The sequence below is a fragment of the Martes martes genome (genome assembly GCF_963455335.1).
Source record: "Martes martes genome assembly, chromosome: 2".
NCBI lineage: Eukaryota > Metazoa > Chordata > Mammalia > Carnivora > Mustelidae > Martes > Martes martes.
The window spans coordinates 184,251,041-184,261,110 of NC_137889.1; the positions used below are offsets into that span (position 1 = coordinate 184,251,041).

The 10,070-nt window shown below is 48.7% G+C and overlaps 1 protein-coding gene across 1 annotated transcript in view; it reads right to left on the reverse strand.

The window, feature by feature from the left end:
• IGFBP7 (insulin like growth factor binding protein 7) overlaps nucleotides 1–7,467 on the reverse strand; it is a 74,899-nt gene extending 67,432 nt beyond the window's left edge. The window contains exon 1 of the mRNA XM_080797033.1: nucleotides 6,918–7,467. Coding sequence (XP_080653159.1) covers nucleotides 6,918–7,392 — 475 coding nt within the window. The 5' untranslated portion in view covers nucleotides 7,393–7,467. The remainder of the gene's footprint in view (nucleotides 1–6,917) is intronic.
• Nucleotides 7,468–10,070: the final 2,603 nt, after the last annotated feature.

Consider the following 10,070-nt stretch of genomic DNA (forward strand, 5'->3'; position numbering starts at 1 on the left):
CCTCCCTCCCCCCAATCAACAGAGGCTTTCTTCTCCTCACCTTTGTAGGCTTTGTGGGGGTCGTGGGCTGGTGGGTCTTATCGACTGAAACACTCACCCAGCGCAGTCTTGGGAAAGCTCTCCTTACACATTATTCTAGTCCCTCCCACCCACCTTCCTCAACAGTAAAGGCCTCACGGGGAAATCTTTAGAACTGCCTGAAAGAAGCTGATATTCATTTACACACTCGTGAGTCTTCTCCCACCTCGAATCTTTCTAACAATGCCACTCCTGGATCTAAATGACAGAAAAAGGTTACACTCATAGGCTCCCTGGCTTAAAAGTCCCTTTGACGATAATTCAGGGTTCCTTCTTACTAGCTGCTCAAAACGAGAGCCTCACAATTAAAAACACAGATGAGGTGAGATCATTTGTGGGGTAACTTGAGGTGAAGGAAGCACCATAATCTTATCCCCACCGTGGGGAGGAATTTAGAATGCAGGAAGGCTGGCTGCCCCTGGGCTCCATCCAAGACGGTGTTGTCACTAAACGACCCAAAGAGGGCCTTATAAGGCAGCTTCTTCTTGCAGAAGGCAACTCTGCAGTAAACCCAGAGGGCAGGCTCTAAGGGAAGGATGGAAATCCTATTTAGCGGTGTCAGCAGATGCCGGCTTAGCTCAATCATTCCATCCCGTAGGTCTACAGCATCGAAGATTCTGAAACTTTCAACAGCTTCTTCCGCATGCTTCCGCTCCTCACTTAGGTTCTCTCTCAGCTCTCCGCAAGGGAAACTTTCAGACAGAATTCTCTGGACTCCTACAGGAGCATGGTACGGTATTCCACATTTTTGTTTTGTTATTATTTTTGTTTAAACCAGCGAGTTCTTCCTACTGTGTAATCTAAATGTGCCCCACGCTACGAATTCCAGGCCCTTTAATTCTATCTCCTGAGGAATTTTAGAACAGAAGGTCAGGCACCTTCCACTTAATAACTCATTCCTAACCATGCAGAAACATTAACTTGTTTCTTGGATGACTTTCTTTGAAAAGAACCTGAAGTCCTTTAGGACCCTTTTCCAAAGCTGCCGATTATCTTGTCGAAAGCTTCTTCTGGCTTTCAAATCTCCCCTGAAATGCGGGGATTAAAACTGGATAAAATAAGAATGAGCCAAGGTCCTGAAGTTTCTGTGCGCAAGAAGGGCAAATGAGGCCAGAAAAATTCTAAAAGCTGGGGTAGACTTTTTTGGGGTTTGACTTCTTCTGTGTCTGATCTGAACGTGGACAGAGGAATGGGGATTGTGGGAGAGAAAGGAAGAGCTTCCTGGAATGAGAAAGTGTAATTCGGGAGCAGGGCCGCCTAACCAGCAAGCCATGTGAGAAGTCATTTATAAGAAAAAAGTACAGCACCATGGGCTCATCTCTCCCAAGTAACACACAGCTTGCGCCGGTAGGTTAGGGACCCAGATTTGACAATGCTGCTAAGATCTGGGAAGCTTAGGGTGTGAACAAGTCTAGGCATCTCTCGCTGGGATTATTGTAACAGCTTCTTAATGGGAGTCTCTGACCCCATTTTGCCCCTTTCCAATCCATTCTAAGGGTGGCCAACACAGATTTTTAAAAAGCGTAAATCCAATTGTATCACTCACTAGGTCCCCCTGCTCTTGCGATCACCTCTAAACCTCGATGCATCTAAACGTCTCCCTCCATCACTGGGCTCTGTCAAGTGTCTAGCCACCTCTGCTCTCTCGCTCTGCAAGGAAGCCCCATGGAACCACGTGCCAGTCCTTCTGTGGCTAATAATACCCATCACATCTCCCTTCTAAGTCCATTCCAACTTCCAGGCCAGCTCTGCTCCAGCCAATTCCTTCACATCTCTGTCTCAGGACCTCATTCTACCCGAAAGTCATTCCCGGCTCTTTTCCTACAAATCTGGATGAAGGATCCTCCTTCCTCTGGGTCCTGGGAGCCGTCTTAATGGTGTAACTGTGTTAGCTTAACAAAGTATTGCACGGACTTCCATTCCCCCCATCCCTGGAGATAAACCAGACCTTTAATAATTTAATTTTGGAATCCCTGTTTCAACTTTCCATAAAGTTCTACAGTTCTGACACCAGTCGTGACGTGTTTTTTCCATGCCACCAAGCAAGTCTCTGACACCAGCTGGGTGTCCTACAATCCTTTTCTGACACTGTCTACCCGGAGACAGTGTTAGCTCCCACAGCTCAGTCCCACCAGATTACACCCACACCTTTCAGATGCCCATCACAAGTCGTTTGTCACCTGTGTTTCTGACTGGCCACAGATGGGAGGTTCCAACCACTCCCTCTGGTTCAATTAATTTGCTAGAGAGAGTGGCTCACAGAACTCAGAGAAACATTGTACTCACAAAATTACCAATTTATTATAAAAGGATACAACTCAGGAAGAGTCAGACAGAAGAACTGTGTAGGGCAAGGTATGGGGAAAGGGGTACGGTTGGAGCCTCCATGCCCTGTCTGGGAGCACCACTCTCCCAGCACCTACAATGTTGACCAACCCAGAAGCTCTCTGGACCAGTCCTCCTGGGTATTTGTGGAGTCTTCTCTACATAAGCATGATTTAAGGATTCGATGACAATCATCAGTGATTGAACTTGATCTCCAGCCATCTCCCCTCCCGGGAGGTAGGGGGGTGGGCTTGAAAGTTCCCATGGAATCATCAAGTGGTTGGTTCCACCAGTAGGCAGCCTGCCCCTCCTCAGCCCCAAAGTCACTCATTAACACAGCAAAAGATACTCGACCACCCTCCACACTTAGGAAATTCCAAAGGCTTTGGGAGCTTCGGGGCAGAAACGGAGTAAGATACGTCTTTATTATAAATTACAATATCACAAGTTCATACCTCACTGGTGGACAGTAATACAACAGGGACATCTAAATGATAGGTTCATTTTTAGGTTGCTAACCTAAATGAGCTTCTCAAAGAGCCAATGTTTAAAATCCATCAAATGAAATGAGTTTCTGAAAACAAAAATCTTTTTGCTGAAGCTTTTTCCATTTACACAACAGTTTCTGCAGCTCTGAACCTAATTATCACCATAAAGGGGATGGAGAAATGTTGGGATTTCGGGGGGAAACTGACCACCTAATGTTAGAGTTCAGGACAGCATTAGAAGGGAAGAGGAGTCAAGGGTCAGATGTGTTCCTTGGCCTAGACTTCAGGAAGGCAGAACATACAAGGAGAAAAGAGACAGGCAGCAGGGTCCACAGCCTGCATGTCCGAACGGGAAGGCTCTTTCTTCCATGGATTCCTTTGTTTAATCGATACGTATTTACCAAGGGTCCAACTAACCGCCAGCCACTGTGTTTATAAATAATTATAAGATGGGGTCCCTCTTTCAGGATGCTCCTGGTCTAGTGGGCAGGACAGACATTCCTGGAGCCCTGTGGAGACAATGCGGAGTAATCTACGAACCCGCAGAGCTTGTTTTTCCCTGTTCCTTGTTTTTTCTGGTCCTTTGGCCGAAATCGTCCCACGGATCCTCTGCGTGGCTTGGCCCGGCCTCACTTCACACGGTTCCTCCATCCCCAGCCGCCATCCCATTTCCCTGTTGTACATTCTCAGGGCACACGCTGTTAAATGGAAGTGCTGTTTCTGTCTAAAGCTTACAGGAAAAGCCATGAGGGATCCCGTTTATTTTATTCAAGGCTGCTCGCCCTGAGACTAGAACACCTGGCACACTCAAAATTCATTCAGCGTATGTTTAAAGCATCTACTAGTGCCAGGCACGGATGTAGGCACAGATCAGGAGGCGAAAATTCCCTTTCCTCACGGAGCTTACTTTCTAGTTCCGTAATGACAAGCGTATCTATTGAGCACTTTCTGTGGATAAACGCCACAACCCTGAATGTCAGCGGGACTCTGAGACAGGTATGATTATAATCCTTTTATTACAGCTGAGGAAACCCGGTCCCAAGAGGTCAAGTGACTTGTCCCGGGCTAAGTGACAGGGTTAAGATGCGCACCCGGGAGTCCGGCTCTAGTGCTCAGTGTTTTACTATTCTGGTAGAACGCCTCTCGCTTACATATACACAGTATCTGTGCAATAAATATGGCTGGAAAATGGCTGGATGCTTCCAGAGAACCGAAGGAGGACAAGGACATCATCATGGGGGTACAGGGTAGGTGGAGCGCAGTGGGGTTGGGGCAGGGACGGTACATTGCTTCATGGAGAAAGGGACATGGGCTGATCCTTGAAGGCCTGGAGTTCAAAGGGTGGGAAGATAGTGAGGGTGTGATTGCAAACAGCAAACCGCAACATTCTGTGCCTGGACCATAAGGGGGTTGGGGAGAAGAGGCCAAAATAATACCATTATGGTCAAGAGCTTCGTATGCCCTGCTAGGTAGTTTGAACTTGGGTCCTAAAAGTACTGAACACAGATACCCAAAGTGGCTGCAATTGAATAGCCAAGAAGGTCGGATTTAAAGCACCACGAACAAACCATGAACAAAAGGCGTCAACCAAGAACCAGAATAAAGGAGTGCCCTGTTCTCTTCCAACTGAGTGATTTCGTTATAGACCTCAGCACCTCTAGAACTTTTTATTAAACTGAATTGTCAAATCCCCTCTTCCATTTGCTCATGACATCAGGGACCTCAATCAGATCTAATGGTTCTAAATTCATGACGGCAGTTCCAAGGTTTGAGATGATTAGCTCATACCGTTTGGACATATTTTCAAGAAGATAATGGCTTTGCTTCTCATCACAGGTACAGAAAACAAGCAGACCAAGATCTTTCCCCAGACCACAGGTACGTGGTGATCTCAGAAAAGAAGGGGACAATTGGGAGGGTCTCCAGAGCTCCAAGGAAAGCACTCAAGGAGGTGAGATTGCAACTTGTAGGGATAGTTTCTTACTCATCAAGACCAGATCTGTTTGTGCATCTGTGGCTGGAGAACACTTGTGCCAGCACAGTGCTGACATGTACTAGATGCTCCATAAATGCCGGTTAACGAGATGAACAGAACGCCCCCTTCCTCTCAGTACTTGAGGAAGCCTAACTCAAGTTTCTTCTCAGGATAGAAATGGCTGGAGGAACCTAGAAAATGCATTTCCTAGTCCTTGCACAGCCCTAGTACTAAATGTCACAGAAAGAAACGGCACTGTCAGGTTTGCCTGTCACTGTCAACACACCTCCACATCAGGAGAAATATATTAGGAGATCTGGTTTTGGCCCCATTCGTCTCTGTTGTAGAAAAGTCTACTGGTAGACCTCACAGTCTTTTCTGCTTTCTCTGGCGTAACGAATGGTCCCAGGCACTAGACCCATATCTCTAAATTTAGTTTGGGAAGAAAAGGCTAATTTTTGTCAACGTTGCCAGTTTTAGATGCTATGTCCCTTAACATTTTCCCAGAAAAAAAGAAAAACCAGGTCCACATCTTCATGGGGTTTGCAGTCTGAAAAGATGCTGAGAAACTGGGTGTACCTGGCAATCAGGTGATAGGACTATTCTATACGACTATCCAGTCTCAAGATTTTATAACCCCACTGAATGTTTAGAGACGCACATAGTAGGAGAGAAAAAGGGATAAAGCCAGAATAGGCTACAATGCTTAAGCAATCACCCAGCAAACCTTCCACTCTGATAAGCAAGTACCAGTAATTTGGAAAGACTATGGGGAAAAATTCCCCTTGGAAGGTTTATAAGAAAAATCGCAGTATTTAGAATGAATTTTTAAACTGCACACATTTCCCTTTTCAGGAAATGACTGATAAATTAGATCCAAAAGAACAAATGACTGTGTTTCTGTTGGAAAAGTCTGTGAATTATTTTGGGTTGTGATTTTCTAAGTTTAAGGTTGACGGTAATCTAAGGAATCAACAGTAAGTTACATGACTTAAGGCTTTCAGTAGTGAACTCTGAAATTAGTGACATACGACCTATCAGAGTATGGACTTCTGGGAAAAGCTCTAAAAAAAGAATTAAATGGAAAGTGTGGAGAAAAGTCTGGGCTGTGCTTAAAGAAGCAACTGCTTCTGTCATTTCAAGAGAACTGCCTCCTTCCCTTTTTCTACATTGGCTGGGGCCAGGAGAGGGACTGCCAAGGTTGGATCTCTAGCTTTCCCTTGAAATTACTGCCTACGGAAAATGTTATTTCAGACAGAGTTAAAATCTCTGAGGTTTCTTTCCCCTTACAAGTCCAGACACTTATTTATTTTCCTCTTTCATTTATGGCAAGTTTGGACCTGTCTGGAATTAAAATAAACGATCAAACATAACCTCAAAGGCATTCCTGCTGAACAGGGCATCCCGGGGACGAGTTACACAAAAATGGGACAAGAAAGAAAAACAAAATGGTCATAAGGTTCATAATAGAAACTACATAAAAACATTCTTCCAAGAGTTTGTACTTCTTGCCCACAAATAATTAGCTAGGTTACTGTTTGAGAATCTTTAATTTCCAGTAAGAGAATTACTCTAATATTAAGAACCATAAAATCCAATTTTCAAAATTCTTACAGCCTAGCCAATTAAACGCAGGATAAATAACTTCTCTGAAAGTCCTTACTTTGCACTTCATCGTCAAACTTTCCCCCTCTGTGACTTCACTTCCACCTATCCACCCAAGCCAAGAAAGGACGAGGAAGAGGACATCCCTGGCTTTCCGAAAGAGTGGGGGCAGCTTTTGCGAATCGACTTGCCATCTGAATGTATAGACACTCGCCAGTTCTCACTTCTGGGCGCACGCAACAAGCTATCAAAATAAAACCAGAGGGGGGGGGGCGTCGCCCATGCCTCCCGGTGGCGCCAACTCCTCCCCTCGCCTCCGTTCCCCCCCGGATGCCCACTGGAGTCGTCGCGGGCCACCGCCGACGGCGGACGCCCTGTCGGGTCTGATCCGCCAGGGGGCGCGCGGCCGCCGGGGCGGGGTCGGAAGGGAAAGCGCTCGTGCCCACCTTGCTCGCAGGTGCCCTTGCTGACCTGGGTGATGGCCTTCTCCCCGCGGCTCTCGGCCCTCAGGCTGGCGGCGCGCAGCTGGCACCCGCTGGGGTAGGTGACGCCGTCGCTGCCACACACCGGGTAGCGGCTCTTGCACACGCACACGCCGCTCACCTCCGGGCCGCCGGCTGCTGCCCCGGCTTTACCCTTCCGCCTCTTGCGGCTCTTCACGCACTCCATGCCCGGCGCGCAGTGCCCCCTGCCGGCGCCGCCGCCCCCGCACGGCTCGCCCTCGCCGCGGGCGCACACCGGGCAGCAGCCGCACGCGTCCCGGGTCTCGCCCAGCGGACAGCCCCGCGGGGGCAGGGGCGGGCAGGCGGCCGGCTCGCAGGGGCCGCAGGCGTCCGAAGAGGAGGAAGAGGAGAGGGGCAGGAGCAGGAGCAGCAGGCCGGCGGCGCCGACGAGCAGGACGCTCAGCGGCGGCCGCTCCATGGCTGGGTGCGGAGGCGGCGGGAGCGCGAGTGAGTCGGGTCCCGCAGCCCCGCGCTTTAAACCCGGCGCCCCGCCCGGCCCGGCCAGGGGAACCACACCCCGGGGCGGTGAGAGCTCGGCCGCCCCGCCCGCGCCGCGCCTCCCGGGACCGCCCGGCTCCAGCGCGCCCCTGCCGGCGGGGCGGGCTTGCGCGCGGGCCCGGGGCGCTCGGCCTCGCGTGCGCTTCGCTCGCCTTCTGCCTCCCAGCGCGCCGCGCCCGCTGCGCCCGGGCCCCTGCGCTCAGCCCCGCGCCCTGCTCCCCAGTCCCTCGGGGTCGCCCGCGGGGACGGCGCCTGGCCCAGCCCCGATGTGTATACTTCTTGACGACAGCAAGGACTTCGTGACGACCCTGTGTTTAATCGATTAAATTCTCCCTGGGCCTGGGACACCTGACTACTGATGACTCTTTTAAGAACAAGTCGTGTTTAAAACCCCGCGGGGGGATTTGTGCCCCGTCGGCCACAGGCCGGGTGTGGTCTCGGGTGCCGGGCTAAGAGGACAAACCATTGCCAACCACTCCTCTTTTTTGGAACTTCATAATTGACTCCTCCCCCTGTGCTCGCTTATGCCAAGTCAAGTTCAAGTGTGAGTTCTGGAATTCAGGAGAGAGCAGCTTCATCGCCCCGGGTTCATTCTAAATTGTGGTGGATCTCCATCACACCTCTCCAGAGAGCAGGGCACCGCTGGGTGTGCCGCTGAGGCACCCGAAGCAATTTCCCCAGTAATCCCATGAGGTGTTTGATACAAACGACTGACATTTCCTCCTCTGTCTCCCTGTAAAGTTCTCTGCAGACTTACCCTTGAAGGCTCTTTTTCTGAGAGTATGCCCTTAGAAATCCCTCCTATCCAGACCTTTAAATTCTTTCCCTTTTTATTGAACATACAACACTGCAACGTGCATCATTCTACATGTCACCTTTTAGTTCTTTAGAGTTCTTTTTTCTTAGCATAGATCCGAGGATTTATAGGCTTGCTAACTCCAAGTGTGCGGTTCACGATACCACTGGCAATATGTGATGTCACTCTCCTCGGCCTTCCTAAGATTTCTTTGTAAACTTTTTTGAAAATTATACAATCACAAGATTTATTCAGGTAATAAAAAATGAAGCATCCTTCTCTCTCGAAAACCTAGCACTGCTTTTTGGCCTCTCCTTAGATATTCTGGGAAAGTGACACTTTTCTTTACAAGGTCATATGTTGACATGGCCATTGTTTATGAACAATGAGAAGTCTTTGGAACAGAGTTTTCCTAAATATTCTTGCCTTTGTCCCACTGTGAGATACAGTTTACATGACCCAGTATACAGTTCCAAATTGAAACAAATCCAGAGCGCACTCTGGTATTTCCTGTTCTGTTGCAACGTTGTGAACTCATTGGTCAAGTTCCGCTAAGTTGATGATGACCCACTGTGACTATCCTGTCACAGTTTTACCTTCCCCGCAACCTGACCGGAGAATAAGCAGTCCAGTGCAAGGAGTTTGCTTGAGAGGCCACATAAGGACACACCAGTTGCAGTGGGGTTTGGGCAGGTGGATGGACATGGACAGAAAGGGAAGACAGGCAGCAAAGGTGCTTATCAAGTTAGCTCCCAGGTGGGTGTGCCCAGGGCTGAATGAAGCCCTGAGGCTCTACAAGTTGGGGGGTGGGGGGCTAGGGACACAGACAGCAGCTATATGGTGTCCTGAAACCCTGCATCAAAGCCAGCAGTAAGAATGCAAGCGCATGGGACAGTCGAATTCCTTCGGGGGTCCTCACTGCCCAGGAAGCAGAAGAGCAGTGGCGTTCTTGTCACTGAAGGGGGCGCCTGGGCTGTGTGATAGCGCCGATGAGGAGACCTGAAAATAGGCACAGATGTGGTTATTCAGAAGAAGGAGAAATGGCAGGAAAATGGAGCCTGAGGACAAAGCAATATGACAACTCCTTGCCTGCAAGAAAGAAGATATTGTCACCAATTCAGCTTTCGTTCCAGTCCGTTGAAAGGCCTGGGTGTGGAGAAAGGATTATGTCATTTGCAAATAGAGGGAACTTTATACTTCTTCCTGTTTAATCTTGATGCCTTTTTTTTTTTTTTTCTTGCCTAACTGTCCTGGGTAGAAGCTCCAGTATAATGTGGTAAGAAGTGGTAAGAGTGGGCATCCTTGTCTTGCTCCTGACCTTAACCTTAGAAGGAATGCTTTCTTTCACCACTAAGGATAATGTTGCCTGTGAGTGTTTCATAGATGGTCATATCAGGTTGAGGAAATTCTTTTCTTTTCTTTTTAAAGATTTTATTTATTTAGTTGACAGAGAGAGATCACAAGTAGGCAGAGAGGAAGGTAAAGAGAGAGAGAGGGGGAAAGCAGGCTCCCCGCTGAGCAGAGAGCCCGATGCGGGGCTTGATCCCAGGACCCTGAGATCATGACCTGAGTGGAAGGCAGAGGCTTAACCCATGGAGCCACACAGGCACCACGAGGAAATTCTTTTCTGTTCCCCATTTTGTTGAGTGCTTTTATCGCCAAGAGTTGGAATTTTAACTTTTGAATTGTCAAATGCCTATTTTGGATCTGTTGAGAGGATCAATTAAAGATTGTTTCATTCCATTGATATGGCATGGAAAAGTCATTAATTTTTGACCCATAAACCAAACTTGCTTGCTTGG